The 14,441-nt window shown below is 35.6% G+C and overlaps 1 protein-coding gene across 2 annotated transcripts; it reads right to left on the bottom strand.

The window, feature by feature from the left end:
* Positions 1-1,302: 1,302 nt before the first annotated feature.
* On the bottom strand, positions 1,303-14,395 carry brms1 (BRMS1 transcriptional repressor and anoikis regulator). 2 transcript variants are annotated; one of them, XM_082152812.1, is made up of 11 exons: positions 14,240-14,395; positions 12,073-12,300; positions 11,650-11,740; positions 11,290-11,417; positions 8,694-8,773; positions 7,206-7,290; positions 5,313-5,405; positions 4,693-4,757; positions 4,573-4,612; positions 2,375-2,483; positions 1,303-2,269 (listed from the first exon to the last, which is right to left on the bottom strand). In XM_082152812.1, the coding sequence occupies exons 2-11, from the start codon at positions 12,284-12,286 to the stop codon at positions 2,152-2,154; spliced, it is 1,023 nt and encodes a 340-aa protein (XP_082008938.1). In that variant the 5' UTR covers positions 12,287-12,300; positions 14,240-14,395; the 3' UTR covers positions 1,303-2,151. The 2 variants fall into 2 exon arrangements, with proteins under 2 accessions (XP_082008938.1, XP_082008939.1); XM_082152813.1 differs by lacking the exon at positions 2,375-2,483.
* Positions 14,396-14,441: the final 46 nt, after the last annotated feature.

Genomic DNA, 14,441 nt, shown 5'->3' with positions numbered 1-14,441 from the left:
GTGTGTGTGTGTGTGTACTATCCCTTTAAATGTGCTGTAACTTTTGTCCCTACTACCTGACAGATATCACTGGTTTCCTGGGAAATCACACCTGCCTATGTGACAGCGCCACGCTCTAGCCAATCAGAAACACTCTCTGCCAGAGAATCATTTTGCATAAGATAAGTTGACATGCCTTTAGAAGTTTAGAGTGAGCGGTTGTTTGGTAAAATTTACAAAATGGCAGGAAGCACCACTCGTGCTTTTTATACTTTATGGTGCTTCCTGCCATTTTGTAAATTTTACCAAACAACCGCTCACTCTAAACTTCTAAAGGCATGTCAACTTATCTTATGCAAAATAGCCTATAGTTCAGGATACTGATACTATAAATTATACATGACTGCAACAATCAAGGTGCCGGTTTAGCTTGTTTGTATGGACAGTTGCTGTTAGTTAGATGCTAATCGTCTTATTCCAGTGACGGCCATTTAAAATCAAATTTGTGTTCAACTGAAATTAACAAGAATTTAATTTAAATAATGTATTCTCCACTTCATACTCTCTGGTAAAAGCTAATGTAGGACATACCATGCTTCTGTGTTAATGTGAAGAAAAAACCACACCTTAACCTAGCTACCTATCAGGGATTATATCTTCACGTGCAAGTATGTCACTAAATTAATTTGCTTTATAAGATATTTTAATAAACAAAAAAACGAAAACCTGTTCCTAATCAAGTTTGTCCTGTATTGGGAATATAATCACTCTCGTCGTTTTTTACTACTTAAATAAAGTGTATTTTTATGGGTCTCATAGTGTATTCATACCAACCTTCTATGCAACTCTTTAATGTCCGTCCACCTTAAGCCTCGATATCTTACCTCTTCCTCACGAGTCGGCACAGCTTCACCTCTTCAATCTCTACAAATCACGAATCACTCAGAGACTCTTGAATCGTTAGATTCATTAAATCTCAACGACCCAATGATTGAAAGCAGAAGAGTCGGTACTTGACGTACGCAGGGCTTGAGTTTTTCATTTTCAAATGCATAAATTAATAATAGAAGTTCTGGAGTTTTCTATCCCCCGTTGATTATATATTTTTTTGTTTTCCCTTAAGTGCGTCTGTTCATGTTACGTTAAGTGTTAGCCCTATCTAGTGGCTTAAAGCAAAATATAAAAGCTAATTTTGCACTCATGGAAATGCAGTTAAACTACAGCGTCCCCTAGAGGCCACAGGCGGTACATGTTTAAAATAAAAACCTCCACTCTCTGCCAGTCCTGCAAGATGTTATAATTAACGAGTCATTAAACAGCAAATGTAATAAAAGTTTAGATTTTAATAATGCTTCTTGTTATAAATACATGGTTATCTTGAACACTTAATAAATAAGTCTTAAAAAGCACCCTCTGTTTCAGATCACTTTACAGGTGTCTATAAATACAATGCATTACAACAACAGTCTTTCAAAATGTACTGGGAAAAAAAATATTACATCTCTTGTTTTTCTGAGTGCAATAAAAGGTGTTTGATTGTGTTTTCGTGCGTTCTGGGAACAGACAGCGCTTTTCACTGAGACCTGATCCTTCTTCCTTCTAAAATACACATCTTTAACTATTAAAAACAGATCCAAGATCAGCTTAAAGAAGCAGTTTTTGATAGAAAAGATTTGATGTGAGTGCAGTCCTTTTTGCCCCTCTGGGGTTCATAATTGACCTTTATAATCATTTTAAATGGCAAAGACTGATAATGATCAGAGTTTGTATCAGACTTCATATATGGTCAGCATTATGAATCTATTAAGTGTGAGGAACTCAAAGTATTAGGGTACAGAAAGGCTTTATATAGTCTATTAGAATTTGGTCAACAGGTTTTTAATGTCCATGTTGTGCTTGTATTAATTAATAAACATAACCTGCTCCAGAAATTGATCTGGGACCAAATCTGCCTTATTCATTTATTTATACTGAAATATGTATTTGAAAGGCCAAAATTGATCTGGGATCATAAGTCAATACACATAATAAACATTCTCTGTTCTGATCAATACCAGTGCATAGCATTTGATTGGATTTAATAAGCTGTTCTAAAGGTGTTGGTAAATTTGTGTTATTTGGTAATTATTAAAGGGAAGGTTCACACACTCTCTGAGCGTATTATTATCTTCTTTAAGCTTTTCGTATGGCGTGTTTTCCTTTCTGAAGTTGGGAGACGTAGATTTTGGTTTTAGTGCCATCTGTGCGCTTGAACCAGACCTCTCCTGCGCTGATCCCTGTTATTACGACCCTAAGAGAAACACAAGAAAACAGGGAGACCATTTCAATTGAAATGTTTTTGCAAACAAAGCCAAAGCGACAACAGATGCAGTCTTGTGTCTTATGATCTACTGACTGTGCTGGGCTGTTGTCATTGACTTCTAGAACGACACTGCTGCCTTTGGAGAATCTCTCTCCATCATAGAAGAGAGCCCCATCTTCACATCGCACGGACACCTGCCTGTCTGAGGGACAAACAGACACGCTCACCATCTTCAACATGTTACGCTTTAATAGCTCAGAATGCTCTAACCCTCTATTGTTGAGATGTTTTATCACTATATAGGGCTGTCGAGAAATTGCTGTCATTAAATTGGTTTACAGATGTAACATGATAATGTGTGCAAGAGAAGTGGTAAAGGCATAAATAAACAAAAAACACATCTGGTTGTCAGTAGATGTATATACCCTTGTGAAAACTTGTTATGGAAATAATATATGTTAGGAATATACTTAAGTGTGAACTAAATATCATGTTTTCAGACACTTCACTGCATTTTAATTCAAATTAAATTACATTAAATTGTATAATAGTTGAATTTATATCAGTTTTTCTCGATTGCAAACGCAATTCATGAAACGATTCACCATTTTCTCACAACTATAAAGACAATCTCAGAACTACATTCCAACTTGCACAAATCTCAAACTGTCACGTCAAAATCAAATATTTTTGTCAAAAACATATTCTCTTTTGTCAGAATCAAACTTTGGCCTCAGATGACACACAGAACCTAACAAATTCACAGATTACTCTCCAGATCAATTCATAACACTGTTACAGAAACCTCTTATTGGGATTCAGGAATAATTTTGCAGCTCAATGTCTATTACAGTATTCAACATACAGTAAATGAAAGAGTGCAGATACAGTAAAATACAACAATGAGCTTAGGAAAAATTACCGCCACTTGAATCAGTTATAGTGTGTTAACAATTGAGAAAAACTGTACATGCAATTAGCTGAACTTTAAGTACATCTTTATATGTCATTTCATAATTACTATGTCTGAAATATGGTTAAAGTGTGCTGCCGAATGTACTGACATTTATTTATGGTAAACTAAAATGCCATTTCAACTGAAACTTGTGTCAAGTATTTAAATATTTGTAATTACAAATTTGTAATGATGAAGTTGTAATTCAGTACATTTACAATATATAGTTGAAATGTTTGAACACACTACAGTTAAAATGATCCATATCAAGCACCTTTGCTTTAGTAGATTAGTCAACATCAAATTAACTGAATTTCTTTAAAGAATGGCAAAAGATTATTGAAACAATGCTTTAAAATGTAAAACTTTGAATCCAAAGTGCACTCTTTAATAGTGTACTTTAGTGTGTTAGGAAAGTGTACTTTTTCATAAAGGCAGCATTATTAACAGTGGTGTATTTGGTTGTAATTTATGCCTATTATGCCAACGAGGACAGCAAAGGAATGAAGGGATGAAAGTAAGACTAAGAGTGAGATCTGGGGAGAAATAAAAAGACAAATGAGAGATGGAGTGGAATCAAATGTTGCACGTCAAGCCATTTTTCTTCCACAAAAATAAAACAAGACTCTAAATGTGACATTAAAATCAAAGTACTTTTAGTCGATCAGTCTGGAGTGACAGAACAAGGGAAATAGCACTATAAATCAAATGTCAGTATCTACCTTAATCAGAGGCCAGACAGATAGAGCTTGTGAGTGAGGGTCAGGGCTAATGGAAGAAACTGGGACGGCAATGGAGAACATGCTTAAGCCTTTGACGGCATTTAAGCTCGAGACAGACAGTAACACCGTACATACTGTGTGTTTATCTATGAGTGTGTGAGTATCCCTGAAGGCATGTTTACTAGGAAGTCTTTTACCAGATAAAGACCCCATAATTTGAAAACACACAGCAACACACTTTTTAGTGTCCTCAAAAAAACAAAAACAAAATTAAATATGATTTGAGTTATACAGTCACATTTTTAGAGAGAGAAAGAGAGAGTCAAATTTTGCACTATAAAATCTATTCCGAGCCTGTCGAGAAAGAAATCATTGGTTACATATATTTAGCCTAAGCCAAGGACCCTGATGGTCAGCGCATGTGATTTCCCTCAATAAATATACAATGAGTTCATTCTTGGAGGCAGTCAGTTTTGTCAAATTTTAATGAAGTTCACCTGACTACCATGAGGTCCTAGACCTCCCAGTGTAGCTGCCTGAGAAAGACAGAGACCAACAGGGAAGCTTGAATGAAGTACTTAAATTAACCCAGTCCCATTTAATAATTGACTTACTGTCTGCTTTCTTTTTCAGAGGTATCAGTGCCGCTTTTGCCTGAAAGACAGAAAGATAAAAGTCACTATCCATCACATAGCTTCACTGTGATTGAAGGGCTGATCACTCAACATGAATACCTTCTTGATGGCTGTCCAGTCCTCCAGTATATCAATGTCTCTTAGCATATACACTATATATGGCCCTAAAAAAAACAGACAGACATGTTGAGCAAGCAGGAGAGGAAGTAAAACAACTTCTTTAAACAGAGTTTGGATAAAAGGTGTAGCCTGATGGTTAATGACCTGATTTTTGGGTGACTATACCAGGCATCTTAACTAGCTTAGCCCATTTTCAATCAGCTTCTTAAGAAAGACCATGCTGGTTGAGCAAAACTAGCATAAATCAGCTTGGACCAGTATGGAAAGTCTCATGAGGTCTAGTCTCAATTTCCTTCTCAGAAAAGGTCCAAACAATAAGACAGCATGTTGTATGAAAGATTGAGACCGTTATTTAATTAAATGAAATAAGCCATGTGTGATTCCTGTATAATCACACTTTCTGATCTGGACTACAAACTGTTAATTGGTGGCCTTTGGTGAATTGTATTAATGTACTGTAAGAACTTTTGGATAAAAGTGTCAGATAAATCACTAATTAGCAACTGTTGGTACTGGAACAGGATTTAATCTGGAAGGCAAGTGGTGACTGAACAAGAGAAGAAGAGATGGATCTGAATATAAAGAGAACAGTTCATTACCTGACACAAGAGCCGCCTTCTTTTTCCTGTCTGGGCGAATCAGGTGACGACTTCTCTTACACTTCTTTATCTTCTCTTCATCATTCCACCATTCTGATTGATAAAGACCAAGTTTGTGTGTTTAAGGATCTGGTGAGTATTTATATGTGTTTCTAACAACTAGTAGCAATTCCTGGAGGACAAATATGCTTAAAAATGTCCCCACAACAAGGTTCCCACACCTTGGTTAACTTCAAATTCAAGAACCTTTCAAGGACTTTCCAGGTCCAATACCCTCAAATTCAAGGATTTAATGTGGGGACACATTTGTTGTGTTCAACAACAAATGTTGAGGTACCATCGTAGTAGTTTCGTGCACGCGTGAACGTCATGGCAATGTACAACGCAAAGTACCTCACGTGGGAAACACTTAACGTAACACATAGATGCGTGTAACTAACGTGAATCAAGCAAGCTAGTATTCATAGGCCACGAAGTGTTGGCGAAATAACACTTTCATCCGACCGGAGGGAATAATATGGATTTTTTTTTCCCGAAAACTTCTTGCACAAAATACATTCAAGCACTTCCAAGGACATGTATGTTTATTTTCCAAAACTTTACAGGGCCTTGAATTTTTTTTTTAGATTCACAAACTTTCAAGGTTTTCAAGGACCCGTGGGAACCCTGCCACAAGTAGGACAAAACCTCCTCTTGAAAAAGTGTTTCATAAATAAAGTGAATAATGTTTTTGTTATTATAAAATAAGTAATATTCTACATGTATCTAATTGTTATAAATAAAAATATACAACAATAATTTGTTTTAATTTAGGGACACTGTTTAGAGATTTGCATGAACTTGAGAGACTGTGTGACCCGAACAATCGCTTCCTCTCTCAGCTCTGACATAGCAGAAGAGAGTGTTTAATGGTAACACTATAGTGTGCTTTACTGTATCATATTTGAAATGCACATTTCTAAGGTGCCTAAATTATCAACATGATCAAACAGATTTTTTAATTTTTTTTTAAAGTGTAAAGTAAAAGGACTTTTAGTATCATTCTAAAAATACCCCCCTTCAGGTCATGGTCCATGTGTCTTTTTGCAGTGAAATCTTTACTGATTTTTATAAAGAAAACTCTCAATCATCACTGTATTGCATTGCATTATATGCTTTGTCCCACAGAATAAAAACTACAGAGCTTTGATCATAAAACTAAGCATTTAAATATCATCTTATGATAAGTACCGTATATGCATTTTATGCAAGTAGTTTGCTATACTGTTATACAGATATCATTGACTTACATTATAATATAACAGGAGCCGTTTTCACAGAACCACTAAGACTTCTCCTAAACAGTAAAAGTTATTATGTAAGAGTTTCCTCTTAAAACCTATTCACAAAGCAGCTGAGACCAAGTTGTGGCATGTGTGATTCCTGTATTTTCAAACTTTCCGATCTCGACTACAAACTGTTAATTGGTGGCCTTTGGTGAATTGTATAATTGTACTGTAAGAACTTTGGGATAAAACTGTCAGATAAATGACTAATTAGCAACTGGAACAGGATTTAATCTGGAAGGCAAGTGGTGACAGAAGTGGTGACGGAAAAAGAGAAAAATTGTAGGACTAAAATTAGGACTGACACGCCAATTATTTTTAATAGTTTCTCCTACTTTTAGCCTTAAGATGTTTCTTGAATACAGCCCGAGATTTTAGTCAGGTAGCACACCTGACCTGTAGTAAGCTTAGGGATTGAGAAGCTACATCCCTGTTCAGATAGCCAGGTAAATGTGTGTGTGTGTGTGTGTGTGTGTGTGTGTGTGTGTGTGTGTGTGTGTGTGTGTGTGTGTGTGTGTGTGTGTGTGTGTGTGTGTGTGTGTGTGTGTGTGTGTGTGTGTGTGTGTACCTGAACTCTGTTTGTCATCCTCCAGTCTGCGGATCTTCTCCATCAGTTCTGTTTTCATGGCATCAAGCAAGAGTGTCCTCTCACTCTAGAGAAATGAGCATCTCATTACATACACACACTGACTCGATACGATTCATGCACTGTCAACAAACAAACAAACAAACAAACAAACACACACAACTGTTTTGGCAGAGACCTGCACGTATTTATTTGCAGCAGTGTTTTTTCACTGTGGTGTGTTCTGTGTGATACTGCATCTAGATTATGATAAATGTGGTGTGTGCATGTTTGTTTGTGTATGAATCTGTGTATTAAAATGTATTATGACTATTAGGCATGTAAGTTTGATGAATCATGAAAAACCCAGCAGCAGAACCATGTAAATTCTATGGTACATGAATATGTACATGATAATTAAGTACCATGGTACCACACAATTAGCTTTTTGAATCTTTAACTACTATGTACCTACATAAAAAAAAGTTAGGTACAACTTATTGTGTACATGTTTTATTGCAAAACAGTTTTGCTGCTATTGTGGTGGGATGTGGGTAAGGTTAGCGGCAGGTTTGGTTGTATGGTTAGGTTTAAGGGTGGGTTAAAGTGTAAGTGAATGTTCAACGGTGCAATTAATAGAAATTAATTACAGCTGTAGTTACATGCTGGTATTTGTAATAAAGTACAGGGTTACATTTTATTTTAAGGTGTCACAGTGTAATTATATATTTAAGTACTGAGTAATAATAATTAACAACATGTACTTACTATAGGGTTAGGGTAGGATTAGGTTTTGGTTGAGGGTTAATTGCATGTAATTATGCATAATTTACTCTTATAGCTATGGTAAGTACATGTAACATACATTACAAGGACACTGTAAATGTGTCACCACGTACAGTGTAAAAACATGTATGTACACAAGAATTGCATTGTATCAAATTATTCATTGAAATGTTGGTACATAGTAGTTAAATACATTTTAATGAATGACGTGGGGGCAAAGAACCACCCGACGAGAAGCCGAGACCATGGTATTTTTCCAGTATTGACTTAATGCTGTTATTGATGTTTGCAGCGCAATATAATAGTTTCATTACTTAAAAACCAGCGACGTTACCCTATCGTTGATGATAAATATAATGTTCGATACGATTCATTAGCGAAGCTATTTTATTAATAAAAGTCACGGGGCAGCATTGATGATAAGTCTCGGTGTTCCTGAATGTTTCTGTGTGTGCGCAGCACGATCTCAAATCTCTGTGTGTGTGTGTGTGTGTGTGTGTGCACTTCAATGAAAGCAGTGCATTAATATAGAATGGTGATTAAACTGACTTGGAACTACCTGTGCATAAAAAAGCTTTACTGCACTCTTTCCAGCCAATCAGAATCGAGTATTCAGACAGACCATGGTATAAAGACACTTAGTATAAATTTAGACTGCTTTTTGTAAACAATGTCTAGATATGTGGGTCTGATGAGCCGCTTTACCTCTAAATGTTGTTTTGCCCCCTGCACTTCACATTCATGTTTGTGTTTGACCACTTGCAGACATAGTTCTCTGTACACACCTAGATGGGGCGACAGGGAAATCAGTGAATAAACAAATAACAGTTGATCCAAGACCTGCGGTTAAAGTGAAAGAGAGAAATTGTAAGTAGAGGTCGACCAATATTGGATTTTGCCGATACCGATAACTAAGTTGGGCAGTGCCTGCCGAAAGAAGATTAATGAAACAATAGTTAAAAAAAAATATTATTCTGTATCAAAACATAACACTCAAAGCAAAATAGTGCTGAACTTTAAGCAGTATTGACTGATGAAAAAAAATTGAACTTTTTAACTAAATATATAATATTAATATATATTAATTAATCGCCTTTAGCTTGCTTGGTTGGGGACATTTAATATTCAACAATAATATTGATCTGCCTGCAATGACATCATTATATGAGAACTGAACTGAGCTGGATGATGACATCACTGTTTTCTCCAGAACAACTATATATTATAAATGAACTATATCAATAACTTTTTTACAACAAAAATGAACCATCACTGAACTTACTTAAGTTGGACTATGACGCTATTTTCTTTTGGAGAACCTCGAAACATGCTTAAACATGTTTAGTAAAATATATAATAAAATGTTTAGCTATAACCTAGAAACATGTCTTGTAAATTTCATAAGAAATAACAGACTGCATTCTACATTAGAATTCAACCAAGCCATGTAATAGCATTAGTTAATGCATTAGCTTTCATGAACAATATTATATATTTTACAGCGTTTATTAGTATTTGTAACAACTATTTTTCATTGACGTTAGTTACTAAAGTGCATTAACTAAACTTAAGTTTTATAAATGTATTTGTAGTAAATGATAGAAATTATTGAATGACCAGTTCTTCTACAGCATTTATTAATCTTAGTTAATGGCACTGATGACCTGGCCATCTTTAAATATCAACAATATAAGACCATGCTTGGTTCCAGAATCAAATCACAGAGGGTGATTCTAATAAAGCGCAGGTGTAGCGTGTAAACAGCAGTTTAAATAGTAGGCACCCTTACATGACTTGCTTGGTCCAACGTTAACCTAGATAAATGTGCGCTATTATTAGGAGCATGTCAAAATGTTTGTGCAGAGTGTGGAAGCTGAAGTATAGCTGCAGTATAACTGAAGCTTACTGCATGACATGGGCCTTGTCCCAAATGGTACCCTAAACACTCGAGGTCTTCCTACGAGCCTGCACTTTCGTGACGTAACGCCACTTTGCCTGTCGGGTGGAAGTCTGCTGTGGAGCTCACTTCAAGTGCAGGCTCAGCAAAAGTGTGCATTGAGGGCACATATCGACCGCAAAGAGAGCACCCTTCTGAAACCTAAAATGGGACAAATGAACTTAACGGACACGTGCACGCGGCCATTGTAAGTCGACAAGACCGAAAGTCCATATGAAGTGTGCCATTTGGGACAGGGCCATAGAGGCGCTGGCGTTATCACTTGCCATTTTTTCTGTTAACATTGGAAAGAACTTAAAATACTTAATTTTTGGTCATACAGATAAGAGTAATGCATCATTCGAAACTGTAAATTTATTTATGTACACTCACAATAACAAACCATTTTTGTAAAATAAAGGAAACAAACAGGATAGGCTTTCTGTCATCTCGATCTCCGTGAACTGGAGCGCATCCTGAAAATAAATTGAAACTTAAGTGTACACTTGCCTCACATACATGAGAAAGATAACTATAGAGAGCTTGAAATGTCTACTTTTAAACTAAACAATTCAAATCGAAAATATAGTTGAAATATTCTCTGATTATGTAATTAGTTTGAAACGTGCATATAGGCGCATCCACTTCCGCGGAGATGCAACTTAGCTGGCTAACGAATTAATAAACGCCCAAGCTGGATATAAACGAATGAAAATAGACCGTAACAATCATGACATTTAAACATTTATTCTGGATTTGTCACATTGTTCTTATCACTTGATAATGTCCTCTCAGCCTTGTCGTTGATCGTTGCGACGGAAGCGAATCAATCAAAACTAACTTTAGCTGAAAAATAACTTTATTAAAGAACCGCTATGAAGCCAAAACAATCTCTGTTACCTTAAATTATACGTTTATCTCTGTAAAGCTGCTTTTAAACAATCTACATTGTTAAAAGCGCTATATAAATGAAGATGACTTGACTTGTCGACGAACATACTGCTGTTCTCTACTAATGCAGCATCTAGTCAACAAATTGATTATTTTTAAATATGACAATGTGTTCTGTAGTGTACATACATTTTATTTGTCGAAGTTTCACATCAGTCTCTGATTCCGCTCCGTTTCAAGCCAAAACACAACGAGGATTGATACGTTTTTATTTGGCCTCTAGAGGTCGCTCTTGTACTGAGTAATGACAGCGGAGCCTTTTCAGCCGCTCTCGCAATGGACGCAACCGGGAGAAACTATCGTTGTGGATTATTGGCGATAACGATAGTTCCAGAAATCAGCTATCGGTGCCGATGAATCGGCAAAACCAATAAATCGGTGGACCTCTAATCATAAGGCAGATATGTGTGTCACCTGCCACTTGTGTCCTCTGTTGTAGGTTCTGCTGCAGTGTTGCCAGAGGTTCTTTGTACTCTCCTGCCTTTCCTGTCAACACCTCATCCAGCTTCATTTTAACCTGGTGCAGACGTTCTTGAAAAAGCCTGAAATCGATGAAAGAGTAATCTATAGAGCTCCAGAATTTGGCTGTAGCCACAATGTAGAGTATATGTTCTTCAAACAATACAATTAGTTTGAACAATACAATACAGAATATGGATTTTTATTGGTAGGCTTCCTCTTAAGCCCATCCATTCCAGATAATGGCCCTGTTTCTTTTGGACTAAAAAAAGAAATGCCACCTAGCCTAAACCTAGAAGAAAGAAGTATTCTTACTTGTCTTTTAACTCCAGGAATTGTTTTTCTAGGTCAGACATTTCATCCAGGCACTGTGATCGTCTTCTCTCACAATCTTCATCATCCATTTCTGAAAGAGAGATCCAATCCAGGTCATTCTCTTTTCCTTCCGATTCCAGTCAGACTTTACTAAACTGCATTTTATATATCACTATATGATCAATTTTGGCTTGCAGTTAAGATCTGGAAGGAATTTGACAATGAATTGTCATGCACAAATTAAAAGAACATTTTAAAAATCTATAACCCTCAGTTAATGGCCCTAAAAATAAGGTTTAATTTTCTTTATGCAAAATGTAATTTCATTTTATGGTGAAATATTACTCTCCCAATGCAACTTTATCAGCAGCTGCAACAATACACTGAGAGAAGTATAAATCATTTAATTTGATATAAACAGACCTGAACTCTCTTCCTCTTCTTCCTCTTCCTCCTCTGCCTCACTGTCCTCCAGGTCACTGTCCCGCTCCTCTCCACTCTCCTCCATCGTCTCCTCGGCCTCTCCTCCATCTCTCTCTCGCTCCTCTTCCGCCTCACCGTTAGTTTGAGGAAGCTCAGAGTCGGCCTCCGTCTCCATCTCCTCCTCTGGCTCTCTGGAAGCGGGCTGAGCTGGCATGACTGCTTATAGCACTGTATTAAACGGAGTAATAACAACGATAAGATCTCATGGAGTACAATTATATGGTGTCTGATGCAGTGAATAATCAACCCACACTAATTAATATAATATAAAATTACATAAATTATGGAAATACATTTATTAAATGAATCTAAATAAATTATATTTAATTATACTAAATAATAAAATAACACTGTACATTTTCTCATCTACTCTCCTATTTTCTCATCAGAAAATGTTTATGATAACTTGCATAAGTGATTGACCCATAATAATTCGTTAACAAGTTTATATGTTCAAATATTGAGTATACTGTATATATACAGTACCTGTCAAAAGTTTGGAAACATTGAAAAAAATTGTGTTTTTGAAAGAAGTCTCTTATGCTCACCAAGGCTGCATTTATTTAATCAAAAATACAGTAAAAACAGTAATATTGTGGCATATTATTACAAATTGAAATTAATTATTTTCTATTTTAATCAATTTAAAATATATATTTTTAGCATCATTACTGTCTTTATATATTAAAATATATAATAAAAAATATGTTTATCCATCATCCAGTTTTCAGTGTCATATGATCCGAAATCATTCTGATATGCTGATTTGCTGCTCAAGAAACATTTATTATTAATATTATTATTATTATTTTCAATGTTGAACACAGTTTTTGCTTATTAACATTTTTGTGGAAACAATGATACCATTCGTGGTAAGATTAGAAAAGAGAGAAATTAATACTTTTATTCATCAGGGACACATTAAATTGATCAAAAGTGACAATGAAGACATCTATAATGTTACAAGAGATTTCGATTAAATAAATGCTTTAATAAATAAATTTAATAAATGCAAATAAATGTTGTTCGTTGAACTTTCTATTCATCAAAGAATATATATATGTATATATATATATATATATATATATATATATATATATATATATATATATCACTATTTCCATAAAAATGTTAAGCAACAACTGTTTTCAACATTGATGATAATAATAAGTAATGTTACCTGAGCAGCAAATCAGCATCTGAGGGATCATGTGACACTGAAGACTGGAGTAATGATGCTGAAAATTCAGCTTTGCCATCACAAGAATAAATTATATATTTATATACAATATATTTTAGAAACAGAAAACAGTTATTTTAATTTGTAACAAATTATAGTTGTTTCCTGTATTTTATATGAAATACATGCAGCCTTGGCGAGCATAAGAGACTTCTTTCACAAACATAAAATTGTAATGTTTCCAAGCAAATGTTTGATGTGCATGTCAAGACAAATGACCAAACTAAAGACCTCTAGAGGACACTGGCAGCTAAAAGCACAGTACCCAGAGACAGCAGGAGATATTTAACACCCTATTAACCACTTTATGTTAAATTAGAAAGAGGAGATTTCTGACATAGTTCGTAGTGTGGTGAATTAGCTCTCTTCAGTGGGATTTATGTGATTACGAGCGCGTTTACAGTCTCGACGTGTATCATGTCCATCCTCTAAAGGCCGCACAGCACTGACTTTACATTACAAGCTCATTACTCATTCTCCACATCTATAGCACAGATATTATCATCTGTGAGATACATTAATAGTTACAGTCTCGTGCTGTTCACATATAATTGTGGATTTAAGTTAGTTATAAAAACTCGTTTTCCAATTGAACAACTCCGCAGTTCATTCAGAGACATGAAGTGTCCGGTTTAACGCAGTACAGAGATGTTAATTGCACGAGAGTGAAAAACAAACGTTTACGCCTATTAAAACGTCTCAACTACAATGTAGTAATTGGTAATCTTACTTCGTAACGTTGTATTGGGTCTCTTGATCGCTCCATGAATGTTCTCCGCAAATGAACCGATGCAAGACACGGGATAGAAATACACAACGATCTTACAAACAAACTCTAAGTGCATAAACCATAGCAAAACAGCTTACCTTTTTGTCGATTATTGTTTAAGTCATGAAAAATATTACATATTGTCGAGAGAATTTGCATATCAGGGCAAGTTGACATCGGACAAGTCTACTTCCTCAGCGTTTAGACGTTTGTCACACACTACCGCTTTGAGGCGCTAGCCAATCAATGCAAACCTCGCTACTTCTAAGAACCAATAGAAGCTCGGAGTTGAAGAATCGA

This window comes from Leuciscus leuciscus (assembly GCF_965113295.1).
Source record: "Leuciscus leuciscus genome assembly, chromosome: 2".
In the NCBI taxonomy this organism is placed as follows: domain Eukaryota; kingdom Metazoa; phylum Chordata; class Actinopteri; order Cypriniformes; family Leuciscidae; genus Leuciscus; species Leuciscus leuciscus.
The sequence above is the reverse complement of the archived record's forward strand: the minus strand, read 5'-3'. Positions and strand labels throughout refer to the sequence as shown.

Coding starts and splice junctions, on each gene's coding strand:
- brms1 (XM_082152812.1), bottom strand. CDS start 12,286: ATGCCAGCTCAGCCCGCTTCCAGAGAGCCAGAGGAGGAGATGGAGACG. Junction 11,418..11,649: donor TTCCTGGAGTTAAAAGACAA/GTAAGAATACTT, acceptor CATCGATTTCAG/GCTTTTTCAAGAACGTCTGC. Junction 5,406..7,205: donor GGATGACAAACAGAGTTCAG/GTACACACACAC, acceptor TTTATCAATCAG/AATGGTGGAATGATGAAGAG.